The 24,684-nt window shown below is 44.1% G+C and overlaps 1 protein-coding gene and 1 long non-coding RNA gene across 5 annotated transcripts; both read left to right on the forward strand.

Moving 5' to 3' along the window:
• Positions 1-106: 106 nt before the first annotated feature.
• LOC125555618 (uncharacterized) lies at positions 107-16,562 on the forward strand. The gene is made up of 3 exons (XR_015603969.1): positions 107-1,335; positions 15,321-15,518; positions 15,934-16,562. It is a non-coding gene; the product is annotated as an uncharacterized LOC125555618 (long non-coding RNA).
• A 3,350-nt stretch (positions 16,563-19,912) lies between these two features.
• LOC147967998 (uncharacterized) lies at positions 19,913-23,370 on the forward strand. 4 transcript variants are annotated; one of them, XM_087525480.1, is made up of 9 exons: positions 19,914-20,534; positions 20,607-20,678; positions 20,955-21,060; positions 21,165-21,248; positions 21,391-21,444; positions 21,719-22,534; positions 22,644-22,696; positions 22,772-22,861; positions 22,941-23,370. In XM_087525480.1, the coding sequence occupies exons 6-9, from the start codon at positions 22,328-22,330 to the stop codon at positions 23,032-23,034; spliced, it is 444 nt and encodes a 147-aa protein (XP_087381606.1). In that variant the 5' UTR covers positions 19,914-20,534; positions 20,607-20,678; positions 20,955-21,060; positions 21,165-21,248; positions 21,391-21,444; positions 21,719-22,327; the 3' UTR covers positions 23,035-23,370. The 4 variants fall into 4 exon arrangements, with proteins under 4 accessions (XP_087381607.1, XP_087381608.1, XP_087381606.1 ...); XM_087525481.1 differs by having other exon boundaries at positions 19,913-20,534; positions 20,955-21,444; positions 21,719-21,817; positions 22,314-22,534; XM_087525482.1 differs by having other exon boundaries at positions 19,913-20,534; positions 20,955-21,444; positions 21,719-21,817; positions 22,318-22,534.
• The last annotated feature ends 1,314 nt before the right edge of the window (positions 23,371-24,684 follow it).

The following is a 24,684-nucleotide window of genomic DNA, read 5'->3' on the forward strand; positions in this document are numbered from 1 at the left end:
AGTCCTCCCGCGACCACGCCCTCGGGCAGTTTGGCCACCGCCCACCTCTTCCCCCACATCCTCCCGCCCCGTTCCTCCCGCACCTGTTCACCGCCCTTCGCCCCACCACCCCCTCCTACTGGAGACGCCCCCCGCTGGATCCGCCCTTCGCCGCACCCCGTTGGAGCCGCCCCCTGCCACGCTGGATCCGCCCTTCGCCCCCCCCCCCTCTCCCCCGCGCCGCTGGAGCCGCCGTCGGAGCTGCCCTTCGCCGCAGGCCGCCGCCGTGCCACTCGCCGTTGTTCCTCTTCTGCTTCACGTGAGACTACTGGTGCACGGGCGGGAGGATTTCCCAAGCCCTGCCCCGTCCTCTCATCTCTCGATCTGATTGAAGCCACGGCCCGGGAATGGCAGCTGAGTCGTCGGCGGTGGCCGACATGCGAAAGGCGCCCTCCATTGAGTGGCGGTGGGTGTCCGCGAGGAGGAGGAGGACGACAAGCTGGAGGGCCCGCGGCCGTTGGGGCGGCGGAAGGGGCTGCAGCTTCGAGTTCGAGGACGAGGAGGACAACGTCGACTACGAGGACAAGGACGAGGAGCACCAGAAGGCCAGGAAACTCCTGTCACGCACGGCCACCGCCAAACTGCCTCGCGGCCACCCCCGTCCGCTGGTGGCGATCTTTGTGCCTCCAACCGATAGCGATGACCATGCCTTTTTCATGGTATGTATCACAGGCACCAAGAGATCCACATCTTTATTGTGCGATGAATGCAACTTATATGTGCATCTCTTTCTTTCACTGATCTTCTCCCTCTCATAAGTAGTTCTATACTTCTTAAGTCTGAATGACGTTTCCTTGTGGTAGGAGCAGACGATATTGGATCTGAGTTCGTGTAGGAGGAGCAAATGGATATTTGGATTTGTATTGCTCCTTATTAATATATGTACAAACGTGTTTTCTTCAAGTTATTACGGTTAACAGTGATGATCTAATCTTAGAAGATTTAAGTTCATGAAGGATAATAAAATTGACGGCGTACCTGTAGCAGAAGGTCCTAAAAGGAAACTTTTGGTAGTGTGAGCATAGGGATATTTGTTACGTCTGAAGTTCATGAAGGCTTACTCTTACTGATTCAGGGGCACCTGCATTATTCGGTATTTTGGTACAACTTAAGTATAGGATATGCACCTTCCATTTGTCTATGCATAATTTTTTTGCTCATGCATGGTGCATACTTTTGACTTACATATGATGTATTCAGCGATGTCATTGGTGACTCGTGTGAAGTTGCTGTTTTTTATTCAGGTGCAATGACACCGTGGCAGCCATGGAGAATATATGCATGAAGCCGTGAGCAGTAAGCAGCTTAGCTATTTATTATTGTTGGCCTTTTAAGTTTGATAGTATTGCTGGATTACCTGCATATTAGATGATGAATAGCTTGAGAAAAGCAAACCTTATCAGTTCTAAAATGTGTTGTTTTTTAGCATAACTAATCGTCGTGTGCTTATACCAATTATACACTGCTAGATAGACATGCATAAGTATGCAGGTTGACGCATAAGTCATTTTACAGTATGATGATGGTGACAATCAACTAAGCTTCAACAACTTATAACTGCATGGCGAGTGGTCGAATGCATGCCCCACACCTCTGTCGATCCTTTTTTTCTGGTATAAACATAATCTCATTGTGCCATCTCACATTGCCAATATATGCCCAGCACCTCAAAGTAGTTTATAGCCTCTATCACTCATATAACCTGATATAATTTGTCTCCTATCATTTCAAATGTGATTGCCTTCTATTCCGCATTATTTAAAGTTGTTGCCGAAACCTTCTCCATGTAGTGCCTTCCCTCATCATATGAGATGCTAGCCCGCGCGCACTGGCTAATTTTTGTTCACCCTTTCTTCCCTATAATCTTTCTCTCTGCTTTTACTTCGCGATCCTGTAGTTGTATATTAGGATGATATGCTGAGCACATATAAGATCGTCACAAGCAAGATAGCTGGACTATGGAGTGCCTAGGGCAGTGGTAATTCATAAATTGCATGATGTTTAATGGGAAGCATCTGAGAGTACCAATGTCCAGTGGTAAGATCTGATTTTATAGGTGATCAAGCCAATATAAGTGTACGTGCATCCCCTTTTAGTACAGATTTATAAAAAATATGATATATGCTATGATATTTTCCAAAACAGTTGGCCCTTGATCTTGAGGCACTCATGTGTATTGCTTTTCTTCCTAGAGAAATGTTGGGGAACGTAGTAATTTCAAAAAAATTCCTACGCACACGCAAGATCATGGTGATGCATAGCAACGAGAGGGGAGAGTGTGATCTACGTACCCTCGTAGGCCGACAGCGGAAGCGTTATGACAACGCGGTTGATGTAGTCGTACGTCTTCACGGCCCGACCGATCAAGCACCGAAACTATGGCACCTCCGAGTTCTTGCACACGTTCAGCTCGATGACGATCCCCGGACTCCGATCCAGCAAAGTGTCGGGGAAGAGTTCCATCAGCACGACGGCGTGGTGACGATCTTGATGTTCTACTATCGCAGGGCTTCGCCTAAGCACCACTACAATATTATCGAGGACTATGGTGGAAGGGGGCACCGCACACGGCTAAGAGAACGATCTTAGAGATCAACTTGTGTGTCTAGGGGTGCCCCCTGCCCCCGTATATAAAGGAGCCAAGGGGGGGTGCGGCCGGCCCTAGGAGGAGGCACGCAGGAGGAGTCCTACTCCTACCGGGAGTAGGACTCCCCCCTTTCCCTAGTTGGATTAGGACTTGGGGAAGAAGAAAGAGAGGGAAGAAAGGAAAGGGGGGCGCCGCTCCCCCTCCTTGTCCACTTCGGACTTGGGGGGGGAGGGGCGTGCGGCAGCCCCTAGGCCTCCTCTCCTCTTCCTCCACTAGGCCCATTAAGGCCCATTAGGTTACCGGGGGGTTCCGGTAACCTCCCGGTACTCCAATAAAATGCCGATTTCACCCGGAACACTTCCGATATCCAAACATAGGCTTCCAATATATCAATCTTTATGTCTCGACCATTTCGAGACTCCTCGTCATGTCCGTGATCACATCCGGGACTCCGTACTAACTTCGGTACATCAAAATATATAAACTCATAATGAAACTGTCATCGTAACGTTAAGCGTGCGGACCCTACGGGTTCGAGAACAATGTAGACATGACCGAGACATGTCTCCGGTCAATAACCAATAGCGGAACCTGGATGCTCATATTGGCTCCCACATATTCTACGAAGATCTTTTATCGGTCAGACCACATAACAACATACTTTGTTCCCTTTGTCATCGGTATGTTACTTGCCCGAGATTCAATCGTCAGTATCTCAATACCTAGTTTAATCTCGTTACCGGCAAGTCTCTTTACTCGTTTCATAATACATCATCTCACAACTAACTCATTAGTTGCAATGCTTGCAAGGCTTATGTGAAGTGCATTAGCGAGAGGGCCCAGAGATACCTCTTCGACAATCAGAGTGACAAATCCTAATCTCGAAATACGCCAACCCAACATGTACCTTTGGAGACACCTGTAGAGCTCCTTTATAATCACCCAGTTACATTGTGATGTTTGGTAGCACACAAAGTGTTCCTCCGGCAAACGGGAGTTGCATAATCTCATAGTCATAGGAACATGTATAAGTCATGAAGAAAGCAATAGCAACATACTAAACGATCGGGTGCTAAGCTAATGGAATGGGTCATGTCAATCACATCATTCTCCCAATAATGTGATCCCGTTAATCAAATGACAACACAGGTCTATGGTTAGGAAACATAACCATCTTTGATTAACGAGCTAGTCAAGTAGAGGCATACTAGTGACGTTTAGTTTGTCTATGTATTCACACAAGTATTATGTTTCCGGATAATACAATTCTAGCATGAACAATAAACATTTATCATGATATAAGGAAATAAAATAATAACTTTATTATTGCCTCTAGGGCATATTTCCTTCAGTCTCCCACTTGCACTAGAGTCAATAATCTAGATTACACAGTAACGATTCTAACACTCATGGAGCATTGGTGCTGATCATGTTTTGCTCGTGGAAGAGGCTTAGTCAATGGGTCTGCTACATTCAGATCCGTATCTATCTTGCAAATCTCTATGTCTCCCACCTGGACTAGATCCCGGATGGAATTGAAGCGTCTCTTGATGTGCTTGGTTCTCTTGTGAAATCTGGATTCCTTTGCCAAGGCAATTGCACCAGTATTGTCACAAAAGATTTTCATTGGACCCGATGCACTAGGTATGACACCTAGATCGGATATGAACTCCTTCATCCAGACTCCTTTGTTTGCTGCTTCCGAAGCAGCTATGTACTCCACTTCACATGTAGATCCCGCCACAACGCTTTGTTTAGAACTGCACCAACTGACAGCTCCACCGTTTAATGTAAACACGTATCCGGTTTGCGATTTAGAATCGTCCGGATCAGTGTCAGAGCTTGCATCAACGTAACCATTTACGATGAGCTCTTTGTCACCTCCATATATGAGAAACATATCCTTAGTCCTTTTCAGGTATTTCAGGATGTTCTTGACCGCTGTCCAGTGATCCACTCCTGGATTACTTTGGTACCTCCCTGCTAGACTTATAGCAAGACACACATCAGGTCTGGTACACAGCATTACATACATGATAGAGCCTATGGCTGAAGCATAGGGAACATCTTTCATTTTCTCTCTATCTTCTGCATTGGTCGGGCATTGAGTCTTACTCAATTTCACACCTTGTAACACAGGCAAGAATCCTTTCTTTGCTTGATCCATTTTGAACTTCTTCAAAACTTTGTCAAGGTATGTGCTTTGTGAAAGTCCAATTAAGCATCTTGATCTATCTCTATAGATCTTAATGCCCAATATGTAAGCAGCTTCACCGAGGTCTTCCATTGAAAAACTCTTATTCAAGTATCCCTTTATGCTATCCAGAAATTCTATATCATTTCCGATTAGTAATATGTCATCTACATATAATATCAGAAATGCTACAGAGCTCCCACTCACTTTCTAGTAAATACAGGCTTCTCCAAAAGTCTGTACAAAACCAAATGCTTTGATCACACTATCAAAGCGTTTATTCCAACTCCGAGAGGCTTGCACCAGTCCATAAATGGATTGCTGGAGCTTGCACACTTTGTTAGCTCCCTTTGGATCGACAAAACCTTCCGGCTGCATCATATACAACTCTTCTTCCAGAAATCCATTCAGGAATGCAGTTTTGACATCCATCTGCCAAATTTCATAATTATAAAATGCGGCAATTGCTAACATGATTCGGACAGACTTAAGCATCGCTACGGGTGAGAAGGTCTCATCGTAGTCAATCCCTTGAACTTGTCGAAAACCTTTTGCGACAAGTCGAGCTTTGTAGGCAGTAACATTACCGTCAGCATCAGTCTTCTTCTTGAAGATCCATTTATTCTCAATTGCTTGCCGATCTTTTGGCAAGTCAACCAAAGTCCACACTTTCTTCTCATACATGGATCCCATCTCAGATTTCATGGCTTCAAGCCATTTTGCGGAATCTGGGCTCAGCATCGCTTCTCCATAGTTCGTAGGTTCATCATGATCTAGTAGCATGACTTCTAGAACAGGATTACCGTACCACTCTGGTGCGGATCTTACTCTGGTTGATCTACGAGGTTCAGTAGTATCTTGTTCTGAAGTTTCATGATCATCATCATTAGTTTCCTCACTAATTGGTGTAGGTGTCACAGAAACCGGTTTCTGTGATGTACTACTTTCCAATAAGGAAGCAGGTACAGTTACCTCATCAAGTTCTACTTTCCTTCCACTCACTTCTTTCGAGAGAAACTCCTTCTCTAGAAAGTTTCCGAATTTAGCAACAAAAGTCTTGCCTTCGGATCTATGATAGAAGGTGTATTCGATAGTTTCCTTTGAATATCCTATGAAGACACATTTCTCCGATTTGGGTTCGAGCTTACCAGGTTGAAGCTTTTTCACATAAGCATCGCAGCCCCAAACTTTCAGAAACGACAACTTTGGTTTCTTGCCAAACCACAGTTCATAAGGCGTCGTCTCAACAGATTTTGATGGTGCCCTATTTAACGTGAATGCGGCCGTCTCTAAAGCATAACCCCAAAACGATAGCGGTAAATCAGTAAGAGACATCATAGATCGCACCATATCAAGTAAAGTATGATTACGACGTTCGGATACACCATTACCCTGTGGTGTTCCGGGTGGCGTGAGTTGCGAAACTATTCCCCATTGTTTCAAATGTACACCAAACTCGTAACTCAAATATTCTCCTCCACGATCAGATCGTAGGAATTTTATTTTTTTTGTTACGATGATTTTCAACTTCACTCTGAAATTCTTTGAACTTTTCAAATGTTTCAGACTTATGTTTCATTAAGTAGATATACCCATATCTGCTTAAGTCATTTGTGAAGCTGAGAAAATAACGATATCCGCCACGAGCCTCAACATTCATCGGACCACATACATCTGTATGTATGATTTCCAACAAATCTGTTGCTCTCTCCATAGTACCGGAGAATGGTGTTTTTGTCATCTTACCCATAAGGCACGGTTCGCAAGTACCAAGTGAATCATAATCAAGTGGTTCCAAAAGTTCATCAGTATGGAGTTTATTCATGCGCTTTACACCGATATGACCTAAATGGCAGTGCCACAAATAAGTTGCACTATCATTATCAACTTTGCATCTTTTGGCTTCAACATTATGAATGTGTGTGTCACTACTATCGAGATTTAATAAGAATAGACCATTCTTCATGGGTGCATGACCATAAAAGATTTTACTCATATAAATAGAACAACCATTATTCTCTGTTTTAAATGAATAACCGTCTCGCATCAAATAAGATCCAGATATAATGTTCATGCTCAACGCTGGCACCAAATAACAGTTATTTAGGTCTAATACTAATCCCGAAGGTAGATGTAGAGGTAGCGTGCCGACCGCGATCACATTGACTTTGGAACCATTTCCCACGCGCATCGTCACCTCGTCCTTAGCCAATCTTCGCTTAATCCGTAGTCCCTGTTTCGAGTTGCAAATGTTAGCAACAGAACCAGTATCAAATACCCAGGTGCTACTACGAGCATTAGTAAGGTACATATCAATAACATGTATATCGCATATACCTTTGTTCACCTTGCCATCCTTCTTATCCGCCAAATACTTGGGGCAGTTCCACTTCCAGTGACCAGTCTGCTTGCAGTAGAAGCACTCAGTTTCAGGCTTAGGTCCAGATTTGGGTTTCTTCTATTGAGTAGCAACTTGCTTGCTATTCCTTTTGAAGTTCCCCTTCTTCTTCCCTTTGCCCTTTTTCTTGAAACATGTGGTCTTGTTGACCATCAACACTTGATGCTCCTTCTTGATTTCTACCTCCGCAGCTTTCAGCATTGCGAAGAGCTCGGGAATAGTCTTATTCATCCCTTGCATATTATAGTTCATCACGAAGCTCTTGTAGCTAGGTGGTAGTGATTGGAGAATTCTGTCAATGACGCAATCATCTGGAAGATTAACTCCCAATTGAATCAAGTGATTATTATACCTAGACATTTTGAGTATATGCTCACTGACAGAACTGTTCTCCTCCATCTTGCAGCTATAGAACTTATTGGAGACTTCATATCTCTCAATCCGGGCATTTGCTTAAAATATTAACTTCAACTCCTGGAACATCTCATATGCTCCATGGCGTTCAAAACGTCGTTGAAGTCCCGATTCTAAGCCGTAAAGCATGGCACACTGAACTATCGAGTAGTCATCAGCTTTGCTCTGCCAGACGTTCATAACATCTGGTGTTGCTCCAGCAGCAGGCCTGGCACCCAGCGGTGCTTCCAGGACGTAATTCTTCTGTGCAGCAATGAGGATAATTCTCAAGTTACGGACCCAGTCCGTGTAATTGCTACCATCATCTTTCAACTTTGCTTTCTCAAGGAATGCATTAAAATTCAATGGAACAACAGCACGGGCCATCTATCTACAATCAAACATAAACAAGCAAGATACTAGGGACAATCACATTTGAGCCCCTAGTTGTGTCACACCCGGGTGTTTTGCCCCTAAATTCAAAAAACCCTCATTTCTGTCCAAGCTCGTTTACTCCTCTTATGCTTTTGCCCTTTGACCGTTTTACCGCAACTTTGAAAACTTCATAATGAATTCATACTAACTCGGAAAAATACAAATAAGATATCAAAATGATCAGAAAAACATCACCTATATGTGCATGTCATTTGCATTCATGACAAAAGTGCTCAAAAGTCCCTATCTTAGTTTGAGCTCATATGATGTCAGTATGAATAGTAAATGATGAAAAAATTGAAAACAAATTCAAAACATATAGGTGATGTTTATCCGAACATTTTGATATCTTATATGCATTTTTCTGAGTTAGTATGAATTCATTATGAAGTTTTCAAAGTTACGGTCAAACAGTCAAAGGGCAAAAGCATAAGAAGAGCAAACGAGCTCGGGCAGAAACGAGGGTTTTTTGAATTTAGGGGCAAAACACACGGGTGTGACACAACTAGGGGCTCAAATGTAATTGTCCCAAGATACTATCAGGTACTAAGTTCATGATAAATTTAAGTTCAATTAATCATATTACTAAAGAACTCCCACTTAGATAGATATCCCTCTAATCCTCTAAGTGATCACGTGATCCAAATCAACTAAACCATGTCCGATCATCACGTGAGATGGAGTAGTTTCATTGGTGAACATCACTATGTTGATCATATCTACTATATGATTCACGCTCGACCTTTCGGTCTCCGTGTTCCGAGGCCATATCTGTATATGCTTGGCTCGTCAAGTATAACCTGAGTATTCCGCGTGTGCAATTGTTTTGCACCCCTTGTATTTGAACGTAGAGCCTATCACACCCGATCATCACGTGGTGTCTCAGCACGAAGAACTTTCGCAACGGTACATACTCAGGGAGAACACTTCTTGATAATTAGTGAGAGATCATCTTAAAATGCTACCGTCAATCAAAGCAAGATAAGATGTATAAAAGATAAACATCACATGCAATCAATATAAGTGATATGATATGGCCATCATCATCTTGTGCTTGTGATCTCCATCTTCGAAGCATCGTCATGATCACCATTGTCACCAGCGCGACACCTTGATCATCATTGTAGCATCGTTGTCGTCTTGCCAATCTTATGCTTCCACGACTATCACCACCGCTTAGTGATAAAGTAAAGCATTACAGCGCAATTGCATTGCATACGATAAAGCGACAACCATATGGCTCCTGCCAGTTGCCGATAACTCAGTTACAAAACATGATCATCTCATACAATAAAATTTAGCATCATGTCTTGACCATATCACATCACAACATGCCCTGCAAAAACAAGTTAGACGTCCTCTACTTTGTTGATGCAAGTTTTACGTGGCTGCTACGGGCTTAGCAAGAACCGTTCTTACCTACGCATCAAAACCACAACGATAGTTTATCAAGTTGGTTATGTTTTAACCTTTGCAAGGACCGGGGTGTAGCCACACTTGGTTCAACTAAAGTTGGAGAAACTGACACCCGCTAGCCACCTTTATGCAAAGCACGTCGGGAGAACTGGTCTCGCGTAAGCGTACGCGTAAGGTCGGTCCGGGCCGCTTCGTCCAACAATACCGCCGATCCAAAATATGACATGCTGGTAAGCAGTATGACTTATATCGCCCACAACTCACTTGTGTTCTACTCGTGCATATAACATCAACGCATAAAACCTAGGCTCGGATGCCACTATTGGCAAAAAAATTCCTACGCACATGCAAGATCATGGTGATGCATAGCAATGAGAGGGGAGAGTGTGATCTACGTACCCTCGTAGACCGACAACGGAAGCGTTATGACAACGCGGTTGATGTAGTCGTACGTCTTCACGGCCCGACCGATCAAGCACCGAAACTACGGCACCTCCGAGTTCTTGCACACGTTCAGCTCGATGACGATCCCCGGACTCCAATCCAGCAAAGTGTCGGGGAAGAGTTCCGTCAGCACGACAGCGTGGTGACGATCTTGATGTTCTATTGTCGCAGGGCTTCGCCTAAGCACCACTACAATATTATCGAGGACTATGGTGGAAGGGGGCACCGCACACGGCTAAGAGAACGATCTTAGAGATCAACTTGTGTGTCTAGGGGTGCCCCCTGCCCCCGTATATAAAGGAGCCAAGGGGGGTGCGGCCGGCCCTAGGAGGAGGCGCGTAGGAGGAGTCCTACTCCTACCGGGAGTAGGACTCCCCCCTTTCCCTAGTTGGATTAGGACTTGGGGAAGAAGGAAGAGAGGGAAGAAAGGAAAGGGGGGCGCCGCCCCCCTCCTTGTCCAATTCGGACTTGGGGGGGGGGAGGGGCGTGCGGCAGCCCCTAGGCCTCCTCTCCTCTTCCTCCACTAGGCCCATTAAGGCCCATTAGGTTACCGGGGGGCTCCGGTAACCTCCCGGTACTCCAGTAAAATGCCGATTTCACCCGGAACACTTCCGATGTCCAAACATAGGCTTCCAATATATCAATCTTTATGTCTCGACCATTTCGAGACTCCTCGTCATGTCCGTGATCACATCCGGGACTCCGAACTAACTTCGGTACATCAAAATATATAAACTCATAATGAAACTGTCATCGTAACGTTAAGCATGCGGACCCTACGGGTTCAAGAACAATGTAGACATGACCGAGACATGTCTCCGGTCAATAACCAATAGCGGAACCTGGATGCTCATATTGGCTCCCACATATTCTACGAAGATCTTTTATCGGTCAGACCGCATAACAACATACTTTGTTCCCTTTGTCATCGGTATGTTACTTGCCCGAGATTCGATCGTCAGTATCTCAATACCTAGTTTAATCTCGTTACCGGCAAGTCTCTTTACTCGTTTCATAATACATCATCTCACAACTAACTCATTAGTTGCAATGCTTGCAAGGCTTATGTGAAGTGCATTAGCGAGAGGGCCCAGAGATACCTCTTCGACAATCAGAGTGACAAATCCTAATCTCGAAATACGCCAACCCAACATGTACCTTTGGAGACACCTGTAGAGCTCCTTTATAATCACCCAGTTACGTTGTGACGTTTAGTAGCACACAAAGTGTTCCTCCGGGAAACAGGAGTTGCATAATCTCATAGTCATAGGAACATGTATAAGTCATGAAGAAAGCAATAGCAACATACTAAACGATCGGGTGCTAAGCTAATGGAATGGGTCATGTCAATCACATCATTCTCCCAATAATGTGATCCCGTTAATCAAATGACAACACAGGTCTATGGTTAGGAAACATAACCATCTTTGATTAACGAGCTAGTCAAGTAGAGGCATACTAGTGACGTTTAGTTTGTCTATGTATTCACACAAGTATTATGTTTCCGGATAATACAATTCTAGCATGAACAATAAACATTTATCATGATATAAGGAAATAAAATAATAACTTTATTATTGCCTCTAGGGCATATTTCCTTCAAGAAATACATGTGAAAGATCGTGGATGTCGCCTAGAGGGGGGGGGGTGAATAGGCGTTTTAAAATAATTACGGTTTAGGCTTGAACAAATGCGGAATAAATCTAGCGGTTAATTTGTCAAGCACAAAACCTACAACAACTAGGCTCACCTATGTGCACCAACAACTTATGCTAAGCAAGATAAACTACTAGGTGATAGCAAGATATATGACAAGAAACAATATGGCTATCACAAAGTAAAGTGCATAAGTAAAGAGCTCGGGTAAGAGATAACCGAGGCACGCGAAGACGACGATGTATCCCGAAGTTCACACCCTTGTGGATGCTAATCTCCGTTTGGAGCGGTGTGGAGGCACAATGCTCCCCAAGAAGCCACTAGGGCCACCGTAATCTCCTCACGCCCTCGCACAATGCAAGATGCCGTGATTCCACTAAGGGACCCTTGAGGGCGGTCACCGAACCCGTACAAATGGCAACCCTTGGGGGTGGTCACCGAACCCGTACACTTTGGCAACCCTTGGGGGCGGTCACCGGTACCCGTCAAATTGCTCGGGGCGATCTCCACAACCTAATTGGAGACCCCGACGCTTGCCCAGAGATTTACACCACAATGATTGAGCTCCGAACAACACCAACCGTCTAGGGCGCCAAGGCACCCAAGAGGAACAAGCTCTAGGTTGCCCAAACACCCAAGAGTAATAAGCTTCTCAAACTTCACTTCCACGTATCACCGTGGAGAACTCAAACCGATGCACCAAATGCAATGGCAAGGGCACACAGAGTGCACAAGTCCTTCTCTCTCAAATCCCACCGGAGCAACTAATGCTAGGGAGGAAAATGAGAGGAAGAACAAGAAGGAGAACACCAAGAACTCCAAGATCTAGATCCAAGGTGTTCCCCTCACATAGAGGAGAAAGTGATTGGTGGAAATGTAGATCTAGATCTCCTCTCTCTTTTCCCTCAAAAACTAGCAAGAATCCATGGAGGGATTGAGAGTTAGCAAGCTCAAAGAAGGTCAACAATGGGGGCAAAAACGAGCTCTAGAGATAGGATTCAGTGGGGAAGAAGACCCCCTTTTAAAGGAGGGGGGAAATCCAACCGTTATGTGCTCAGCCCGCACACGAGCGGTACTACCGCTCCTGGTCCCGGTACAACCGGGACTCACAGTATACGTGCAGAACCCTACCAGGCGGTACAACCGGGTGACCAGGCGGTAGCACCGGTTGAGAAGAACAACCAGAGCAACCGCCCAGCCACCGCTCAACCACCACATAGGAACAGAAGGGAATCACCCCTGAGTGCGGTAGTCGAGCGGTACCGGGCCGGTGCAACCGCATGGCCTTGAGCGCTCGGGCGGCTAAGTCCTGAGTGGTAGAACCGCTCCGGACACCGGTGGTACCGGTACGACCGGACCAACCGGGCCACCACCGCCCGAGTACCGCATCAAAACAGAGGCCTGACCGGTACTTGGGTGGTGCCTGGCCGGAACAACCGCCCAAGTCTTTGCTGAGCAAGATGGCGGTACCACCGCCCGGAAGCAGCGGTACAACGGCTGAGAGCTCCAAGCGGTACTACCGCTGGGGCTCGAGGTACTACCGCTGGGACCAGACAAAAACCACTTCCAAGAAAACAAGAACTGCCATAACTTCTGCATATGAGCTCCGAATTGAGCAAACTGAAGCTTGTTGGAAACAAGACGACGAGTAGCATCAAAACAGCGACTGGTAATAGTAAGAAGAGGCAGGGGAGGTATGCCTAACAAAAAGAGGAGTGAAACCTCCAACCGAGAAGAATCGGCAAAACCTCCAACATCGAAAACATCATAGAAGATGCATGCGAACTCCGTTTTCGATGAACTCAAGCTTGTCATCAAGATGACCATAAGCTCTAAGACTCACAAAGAGAACCAAACAAGAACCAAGAAAGATGATGCAAGGATGCAATGGTTTGAGCTCTCTACGAACGATACGATCAAGCTACTCATCGAGAGCCCCCCTTGATAGTACGGCAATCGATCCTATAACCCGGTCTCCCAACTACCATCATGAGACCGGTAAAATAGAAAACCTATCAAGGGCAAACCTTTGACTTGCACATGGTCCACTTGAGCTAGATGATGACAATCTTGACTCCCTCAAGTTGGACCACCTTTCTTGATTGTGTTGACTCGATGAAGATTAGTTGATTGCTCCCCCATACTCCACTATGGGTGAGCCACTCTTCCGCACATCTTCACAAGTCCATTATCACCACAAAGGACGGCAAGCTTCAAGCATTTGATCTCTTCGTGATGATCCACTTGAACTTGCACACCGCAACCTAACCCCACAAAGAACTCTCACGAAGACCATGGGTTAGTACACAAAGCGTAATTGACAATTCTTACCATACCATGGGATCACTTGATCCCTCTCGGTACATCTTCTGCGCTTTGTGAGTTGATCAACTTGATTCACTCTTGACTTAGTCTTGATCAACCTTGAACCTTTCCAATTCTCTTCATTTGAATGATGTCTTGAAGGTAGACATGAATGATCACACAATCTTCTTCTTCAAGACATGCTTGCAATAAGCTCAACTCTCACATGACCAATCTTTGGATAATTCCTTGAAAAGCACTTTTGCCATCTCAACTCACACATGACCAATCTTTGGATAATTCCTTGAAAAGCACTTTGTCCATCTCATAAACTCCTTGAAACCAACACATGGACTTGAAGACAATCCTATGGACAAATCCTTCAAATATAACTCAAGGCAACCGTTAGTCCATAGAGATTGTCATCAATTACCAAAACCACACATGGGGGCACCGCATGTCCTTTCAACATGTCTATTGATTATTATTGGAATTGGTTTGAAGAAACAGAGTATGATCTTCTTTCACAAGTAGTGATCATAAAACAACAGGGAGAGGCGTTTTAGCTCCCAGAGGGTGTTTCAGCGGTGTGCTCGAGGACGAGCGTTGACAGCGCGGGTGTCCGATTTCCAGCGGCGCAGACATGGCGATGGATTTCTCCATCTCTCCGGTAGACAGGTCAGAAATCCCCTTCTTGGAAAAGAAATCTTCTTCCATTTACTATCCAGCATCAGAGAGATCTTAGAGCTTTAGTTCAACGCGTGCAGGTTGCCCATCTTCCTGGATGAGGCGGCTAGCGTGGTGGCCCTAATGGATTTGATTGGTGGCGAAGAGGAATCCGCCAATGGATCTTGTGGGGCTGTTGTCGCCGGATTTGCGCATGACTCATCTGGGCAGTTCGTGCATGGTGTTGTGTGCAGCAAGGAGAGGACTATAGCTACCGGTGGTGCCGCCATGTCCGGTTTCAGTGAGAGCGAGGGTGACAACGCAGATGCAATTGACCAAGCCGACGACCGAAGCACATATTGATGAACACCAAGAGGCTGTGATTTAAGATCGAACTGAAAGTGGTGATGGAGGGTCTGCTCAATCTACTACTTGCAAGGTGGATCCGCAAGCCCCTGGGTGGACTTAGAGGTAATAGGCATTTACTTATAAGAGGTAAATGGTGTGTAGCAAAACCAGAGTTGCGATGATGTCTTGGTTATTGTAGTTTCATATGATCCCCTGAGGCATTGTCAGAGTAGCCCAGCTTTTTTGTTTTGGTTGCATGGACTATGAGAAAGTAAATAGAACTGGAAATGTTGTGATGGATATGAGTGTTGTAGTTGTACTGCCATGTGTTGGATCTTGCATTTCCCCTGAATTAGTTTCTTGTTACAAAAAAAACTAGACATATGTACAAAAAATGATTGGTATTTCATATATAAGAATTTTGCTTCATGTTGTTGCAGAGTAAGAGTCGGGAATCAGCCAACGGATAGAGCCCCATGCCCAGAAAGATTAGACGCGCTGGAGGAGACAATTCGAGGGCATGCAGATAAATTGGGGGACCATGTAGTTGAGCCTGCTATTGGCTTAACATTCAACTCCTTGGGTGAAGCATATGATTTTTGCAACCTTTATTCGTGGGAGCATGGTTTTGGTATCAGGTAAGACATGCCATTTTGCTTGTTTTTCGTGGTAAACACATCTATGGCAAGTGCACACATAGTTTTCAATGTTTCAGTAAAGAGTCATCCATCGGGCATGAAGCAGTAGAACCATTGACTGAAGATTCCTTAGTTTACACACGATGTCTGACGAAGTGTGTCACTGCTCATGGAATTTTCAGAGTTAGAGTAAGAGGTCATCGATCCAACAGAGTTAGAATATTAATCATTTAAAATTAGATTGTAGGTCATGGACAGTGTGTGAACATGTATGCTAATTGCCGACTAAATTTTCGGAGTAAAATATGACGTAGATTAGAAACACACGATTTCGTCATGTCATTGCAGAGCTTGATTAAGTTTATACAGTACATTTTATGGAGTATGCTAACTCTCCGCTGCATTGAAATTACAGGACACCCTGTCCCAGCGGGCTCGGCACACTCTCCGCTCCGCTGAAATTACAGGACACCCTGTCCCAGCAGGCTCGACACTCTCTGCTCCGCTGAAATTACAGGACCGGACACTGTCTGGGAAGAATTTGTGCACTGGAGCAAATGATTTAGGGGTATACAGATTAGTTGGGTGAGCACGGTGCTATTGGGCTAACACTAGACCCTATGTAAGAAACATATGGTTTTTACAATCTTTATTCATGGAAGCATGGTTTCACCATTAGATATTATGGGAAAAGTAGGCTTAATGTCAGGAAGACAAAATATATGAAGTTTTTTGCGTATGGTTGGGAGAGGAGAGTGGTGCAGCAGTGGTGGCAGGAGGAAGAAGATTGCTCCATCCATCAGTTGGCCGAGCACCGGCGTCCTCACATCAGGCTTGGCTTGGAGTGCTGACAATGAAGCATTCTACATGGTATGCATCCAGATCCGCTTCATCTGCTAGACGCTAAATCGAGTCAATGGACCAATTGGCTAGAATTAGAAATTAACTGTGTGTATTTTGTGTTTGCGCCTCCGTGTATTTTGCTGGACGCTTACTGTGTTCATCGCTGGGAGGAACTATCTCTAAATTAGTTGTTATTATTGCAGTGTAGTAGCCAACGTGCGTGTGGACTAATGTTTAATTATGTGAGATTACCCCAAAATGCCCGATGCTGTTAAGCTGCAAAATGCACCTTCGTAGATAGACCGAGAACCTGACAACCAACGTTTTTCCAGCATTTTATTTGCCCAAGTGATGTCTTTCCGACTTTTTTTTCTGTGTCGGTGACAAATCTTGCCATGTGTTGGTTGTGCGTGTAAAAAATAAAACCTCTACCCATGGACTCCTGTTGTGAAATTTTAGAAGACGCCTGATACATTTTAGGGGGCTCATGCGTAAAACTTGTACTTGGTCTATCTGTATGTGACATCTACCAGTTTGAATTAAAAAATCGTTAATCATGGGACGTAAGGTGTCGATGAAGGTGGTGGGGGCAGCTAGAGTACCACGGGCGGCTTCGTTTGTCCCAATGTCTGTACCAACGATGGCGTCTGGGAGGCAGCGCGCATTGAGTGATATTGTTGGGTGGGCATCATGTACTGTTTTTATATTAGAAATACGAACCGAATACCAAGCCATGCTCAAATCATGAGGCACCTGCGTGGTCTAGATTGCAGGAGCATCTGGACCCGGGAGCCGAATTGCATTTCTGGTTCTAACTTTTCTCTAAATCGAAAGAATAAGACATGTTTTAGTGTGTTTGTTCATTCATTTTAGTCCATATGTATTTCATATTGATATATTCAAAACATCTTATATTGGTGAATGGAGGGAGTATTATTTACACCTTCCATGCGATTTAATTTTTCTTTCACCCAAACAAATACTATTTTTTGGTGAAACAGATGCAGATGAAAAACTATGTAGAACCAAACAACTGTGTTAATAATCATAATTATGTGATGGAGTTAAGACGTGCTTTGCACGTGCAAGCTTACTAGTTATATATAGGGAAATGATTGGGATCACCTCACGGAACACGACGCGTGCGTCCGCCATCTTCGTGACCGTTGGATCAGATTTTAATGAGATGACTAAAAGCAACGTATTATCCAGACTAGTTTTTTGCAACTGAGTGGTTGTTGCGATTCCTCCCATCGCCAACAACTGGTGTGTTGCGGGATCTGAATCCGGATCCCCTCGAGAGCAGTCACCACCCGTGCTCCTCCAAAGCACCCCCGATGCGCCACCGCTGACGCCGGAGTATAATCGATTTTCTAGATAAATACATTATAAGATGTTTTTCCATACTTTCTGCATTCACTTCTAGCTATTTCTGCACCCCTCTAATCAGCTAGAACAATAAATACGTGCATTCTGAATGATTCTCGAGTCTGCAATGACCACGAGGCTCGAAGGAAAACTCATGTGCACGTGTGAAATAATAAACGGTAAAATGTATTCCTAGTCGTGTCTCTAATACTAGTCCAAGTGTTGCATGATGGTTTTGTTTTTCTAGAACATGGGGCATAACTATGCCAGCAACTTTGAGGACAAAGTGTTAGGAGAACACTTGTGGTGAATCAACCCAATTTGATGTTATACTATGAGATACATTTGTCATAAGTTAATGGTAAACAACATACAAAGAGTTAATGTTTGTATAATTCCTTAAACCATGAGAGTATCAAGTTCATTTGTGCTTGCTTCGTGAATTTTGGGGTTTGTTAAACATCATCTATAACAGGGTGGCTATTACGACGGCTTACACTAAAAAAAAGACACATCCGTGACATTATGTCCCGAACGAAAAAAATATGTCATGGTTATAGATGCATAATGTTTCCTTCAATAGATGCATATGCTCGTAAAATGACTTAGTTAGTTATTTTTTAGGAAAAAATTCTGATTTAATTATTTTTAATCATGACGGTATAACAAACATCAGAAATAATAAAACTGAGCCGACCAACCCTCGGCCACACCCGCATGGCCGAATTTGATTCCACGTATCGAGCGGACTAGGGAGTAGGGGTCTGTGATTTATTTTTTTCCTCCCGTTTGCAACACACGGTCATGTTTGCTAGTTAATGTTTAATTAATGTTTATCTATTTTCAAAATATTATGTTCTATTTTTTGCGGGAACTAAAAATTGGGTCGGGCCAGTGTTGGGTGCATGCGCCGACCCAAACGCGGAAGCAGGCATGGGTGTCCGCCGGGCCGTCCCAAGCGGACAAAAAGCGGACAAGATCGTCGTCCGTTTGGGTCGGCGTGTTGGAGTTGCTCTTAGATCTTAGGTTATATTTTTAGCACGCGCAACTCGTGCATATCCAATTTTGCGCCGCCGCCAACCTCCTCTCGGTCAGACGCTGCCTCCCCCTGCAATGCCGCCATCTTCCTCTGGCCATCTCGCGCTCCCCTCCCTCCCACTTCACATGCCCTGCCAGGATTCTCCCTGGTCAACGGTGTCTCCAGATCGGGAGATTGGGCCACTCCAGTCAAGGTTGCCTCCAGATCGAGCTGGTTCGACACCATCTAGAGATCGGGCTGGCTCAGTCAACGTCGTCATTCTGGAGTCTGGATCCCATGGCCCTGAAGATCACCACCGCCCCGGTCAACGGCACCCCCGCCCCGGTCAACAATGCCCACGTGTATGTCTTCCGCACCGCTCATGCAGGTCTCCCACGCCCGTTGCGCTCCCACTGGCTGCTCTCCAAGTTTGTCGCTATAGGTGTGTAGTCAGACTGGGTCTGCCTTTTCTGGGGGGCTATTGCTGCCCAAAAGTCTTGTCTTGGTCTACCTAGCTACTTCACGAGTGAAGTTTAGTGGCTCAAGGGTGTGAGCGAGAATCATGGGTAAAGTACACAAACCTCTGAAGAGTGTATAAAAATGATCATGATTAGTCATGTCCCTGGTTATGGACAACTTGAGCAACTCATCTGAGAGATGTCAGCTTGATCTCATCACCTCTTCTTAATTAAAATCAATGGGTTGAACCAACGGGGAGTTGTGGAGCTGATATCAGAGGACCGGGGCTTTACCAGGAATTCTTAATTAAAGAAAGGCTTGGAGAAACCGGGGCTTTACTGGGGAACCCACATGCTCAAATTGCATCGGGTTACGACTGGGGCTTTACTGGGAATGCCTATAGACTATGGCCGAGGCTTTACCGGGAGTGTCATATTGCTATTAGAGTAGTCCACTATCTTCTATATCTAAATAGGGGCACCCCAGTAGGTGATTTTCCTGTCTTCTCATGAAGCCACGTCACCCGAATTGTTCTAGCCTTTGATGCAACATAGATGGGTGCTCTACAGCCGTCAGATCAAGTGTTGGTGAAAATTACTAGGAGCTGCCACCGCTAAGTGAACGTCTGATTTCATTTTGTGGGCTGGGCGTAGACTTGACCATTTTTTGGACACTAAAAGGCCCACTCCAAGCTCATGGGCATCTATCATTCAGGATACATACGATCCACACCCTTCCGTCAAGAATTGCTAAAGAAAATCCCTTTCGTCAAGCCGCCGCTGCAATAATTCCTTCTGGCGGCTGTGCACGACCTACCCTTCCCTGGCCAGCCGCCGCGGTCCCTCATGATCTCCCACCTGCCGCCACCAACCATGCTTGCCTCCGGCCAGCTGCCCCTGCTGACCCTGCCGCCCTCACCACCGGTGGTCCCTGACGAGCAACCTCTCCAGTGATGCGGGATCCAGCCGCCGCCACCATGGATTCCGCCGCCACGCCCCAATCGATGGTCCTCATGGCCAGCCACTGCCGGTGACTTGCGCCGCCACGCCCAATGCCCCTCCACCTACCAGTCAACGCCGCTCCACGGATGAGCATTAATTCCACGAAATTCCTTCGTCTTCCCCGCTTTTATGTCACAAACTCTTCCACCTCCATGCCACAAATGCATATGAAACTGCCTCGCAGCACTCAATTTAAGGTCGTCATTATCTCCTGCTTCATTACCCTGCAAATGCGGAAAAGGTTGTGCTTATAACCCCTCTGCCATACGCATCGACCACGAACGCCTGCTCACATCCACCTCTGAGAACCAACTTTAGCCCTACTAGGTGCACACTCCCTCTTTTCAGCCCTCTCTGAATATTTCTATCCTCACAAGATTATGCTTTCCAATTTCTCAGGTTGTGCTAAGGCTGAAAGGATGCTGAGCGTGTAGGTTTCTTGCTGCTCGGATTGGCCACGTTACATCACAGGTCTCTTGGTCCTTGCATTTCTTTCAGATTCTTATTTCATAAAATTGCAATTTGATTACGATACATGCTTACACAAATTGGTTAGCAGTGCGACCAACACATGTTTCTAATTTAGGATGGACATAGTACAAAAGCCAATATCATCATTTTACTAATTTATCTGTTTATTTCTATTTTATCAGTACATTGTAGTTATTTCCCTCCTGTTGCACGCTTCCTGTTTTCAGTCACCCGGGAATTCTCTTATCACTGAACTTATGTTTTAATTTTTTGCAGATTGCTCTCCGAATCGAAAGGTGCTTCAACTTTCTTCTTAGTAGGTCTCTTGCTCCTCGGATTGGCTTCATTTCATTTTTGCAGCGGTCTCCTGCTTCTTACATTGGTATGCGAACATATGCACCATCCATTCATTTCCATGCATATTAGATACCATATGAATTTCCTGCCTTGGATCGTTTTCTGTGATATATTTATTCAAACATATAGGCTACAATCTGCTTCCATTTAAGGCAATTTTGTGCACATGCTTTGCAAAGATGGATAGCGCCGCAAATTCTTCTACAAATCATGGTATCCATTCAGTCCCACGCGGTCGTGGGCGCCCCCATCGTCAGTCACATCTAGATACACCTTACATGCTTATGGTTGCTGAAATAGTTTTGTATGTGTTAAGCCAGTAATTTGTTTTGCATTGCTTACCTCTGTTTTTAAGGTTCACGAAGCTACTGACCCTGAAAGAGTGGTGATGCGAGTGAGATCCTAAGAGGTAATTTTTGTTCTCTCAAACACATTCCATGTTAGAAAGATATCAATTGTCTTAGACGACCTAGACTACAGGAAACACATTGTATGTTAGAAAGACATCAATGGTCCACCTTCTTTCTATCGGAAAAACAGGAAGGTCTCAATTTTCTTATGGGTTGGACCATTGTATTTAGTTATATTGTTATATATGGTCTCAATTATATTTGTAAGCAATGCACCATATATCAGTTTTTTCATTTAGTAAAGAAGTGATCTTATCTTTATGAATTTCTTAGATTGCTCTCGGATCAAAAGGTGCTTGACGTTATGCTTCACGGATCTCTTCCTGCTCGAGCTGGATTCATTGCTTCATAGGTCTCTTGCAGCTCAAATTGGTACGAACACACTCACTGCTGAATTTAATTAGTTACACTTGATGAGCATATGCACCTTCTATTTATTTATTTGTTCATCAAGTGTAACTAATTAAATTTCTTCCTCTAGATTATCTCTTCTATACTGGAAATTGGTACGAACACACTCACTGCTGAATAATCTAGAGGAAGAGATAATTCAAGTATTACATAGTAAAATACCATATAAATTTCTTCCTCTAGATTATTTCATTCTATTTATTTGTTCAAACATATTGGCTACGATCTACTTCAAGGCATCCTGGTAGGCATTTAGTCTCACGTAGTAATGACCACCCTCGCCGTCAATCACAACATGTTGTCACACCCTTGAAATAGAGGTCAGTTAGGATAATACAAAAGTATTACCCTAAAGATTTCTACGAGCAAGCCACTATTAGAGAATTTGTTCCTCACAATGTCCACTGGTGGTACATACAAATATCTCTTCCAAATATATGACGAAGGGATTTGATAGGCAGATAAAAAATAATGTCTAATGCTGGATCATCCGATTCATCAAGTGAAACAGTCAATGAAATAGAAAATCATCTAGGATGTCGCTATATGACGCCAAATGAGGTTGTTTGGTGCTTGCCAGAGAGAATGAAGATTGATTCAGTATACAGGTTCCCCGTAAGTTATGTCATAAAGAAAAGCTTCTCGGTTGACAATGCACAAGTGTTACCTTCTGCGAAGGTTGGCTAATTTCTTTTCATTCAAAGAGTATGTTCTTCCTAATTTTAAGTTTTTAACCATATTACCTACTACATAGAAAGTACTAACTTTAAACATGAAATACTTCCAGCCATCTCCATGCAAAGAAATGATGAGCCATCCATCTTCAAAGAATATCGAGAGGTCTGCCATCAATCACCAAATAGCATTTACATTCTGTATCTAAACATCACCGACCCAACAATTTTCTATTCGCAGTGCGATTACCCATACTCCAGAGGATGCAAACAATAATACACCTCCCTCTTGCCAACCCACAACTAATGTCATTGAGAGACAACAAAATAGGTAACAGTTTTAAAAGTCTCCGCGTAAATCGATTGGTTCAGATTCAACATGAAATTCAAATGATGATTTTTTTTCACAGGTATTCTTTGGCTAAAATGAGCATTGAACTTTCAGAAGATGAAACCACCAATAAAGAGATTATTGTGCAATCAGGACATGCGAGGGAAAAATGACATCGTCAAGGTGCATGCAATCACAAGAATAATGCTGCACAAGAATACTGTTGTTTTTAGCAACATGAACGACATAGAAGAGATGCACCTACGAGCTACACTACTACCTTTCTACATAAAATTAGTTACATTCTTGATTAAATTGTAATCCCGACAAACTCACGGTATTACTATTTCCTAATGACCCTTTGCATGTTACCTATGTAATTATTAAGTGTGAATTGTGAAGTCTATGGGTGATATGCACTTCACTAAGCTGATTATCTGTATTTTACTTAAATTGTTCCCAAATCTACTAACCTTGATGGTTCAATAAATATACAAATATATATTTCCTTTCATGATTTGAAATATTTATCAGCGCATCAATTATCCTCTACAAAATCCCGCAGCAACGCGCGGGGTATCAACTAGTATAAATAACAAGGCAAAACTATTTTATGCAAAAGAGCCTTGAACCCCACCAGCCAAAGTGCAAGTAGGTGAATAGGTTACCAATGAACTGTGGACTTGCCAATACAATCCACATATTGACCCTAGTGGCTGCAATGTATCATGTTGCAGGTGATTTCTACGAGGAGTGACTTACGTAGGGTTTTGTGTCTCCACTCGACATGCTTCCCCGTGGTGCTGATGGAGCCTCTCAAGACATTTACCTTAGATTTGCTTTTTGTTTCCGCTTGTGTTGAACTCCGTTTGCTTATTGTAAGACTATGTATTTGACTAGCCTACGACTAGAGTCTATAAGACTATTTTCTTTCTGGATAATGCGATGTAATGAAGGACGCATTTGTCGATGCAAATATGCCCTAGAGGCAATAATAAAGTTGTTATTATTATATTTTCTTATTCATGATAAAGGTTTATTATTCATGCTAGAATTGTATTGACCGGAAACTTAAATACATGTGTGAATACATAAACAAATATCGTGTCCCTAGTGAGCCTCTACTAGACTAGCTCGTTGATCAAAGATGGTTAAGGTTTCCTAACCATATACATGAGTTGTCATTTGATAACGGGATCACATCATTAGGATAATGATGTGATGGACAAGACCCATCTGTTAACTTAGCATATGATCGTTCAGATTATTGCTATTGCTTTCTTAATGTCAAATACACATTCCTTCCACCATGTGATCATGCAACTCCCGGATACCGGAGGAATACCTTGTGTGCTATCAAACATCACAACGTAAGTGGGTGATCATAACGATGCTCTGCATATATCTCCGAAGGTGTCTGTTGAGTTGGCATGGATCGAGATTATGATTTGTCACTCTGAGTATCGGAAAGGTATCTCTGGACCCTCTCGGTAATACACATCACAAGAAGCTTGCAAGAAAAGTGACTAAGGAGTTAGTTATGAGATGATGTATTATGGAACGAGTAAAGAGACTTGGTGGTAATGAGATTGAACTAGGTATGAAGATATTGACGATCGAATCTCGGGCAAGTAACATATCGATAGACAAAAGGGAATTACGTATGTTGTCATAAGGTTTGACCGATAAAGATCTTTGTAGAATATGTAGGAACCAATATGGGCATCCGGGTTCCTCTATTCGTTATTGACCGGAGAGGTGGCTCGATCATGTCTACATAGTTCTCGAACCCGTAGGGTCCGCACGCTTAACGTCCATTGATG

The sequence above is a fragment of the Triticum urartu genome, chromosome 5A (assembly GCF_056163025.1).
Source record: "Triticum urartu cultivar PI428250 chromosome 5A, HENAU_Tu73, whole genome shotgun sequence".
In the NCBI taxonomy this organism is placed as follows: Eukaryota; Viridiplantae; Streptophyta; class Magnoliopsida; order Poales; family Poaceae; genus Triticum; species Triticum urartu.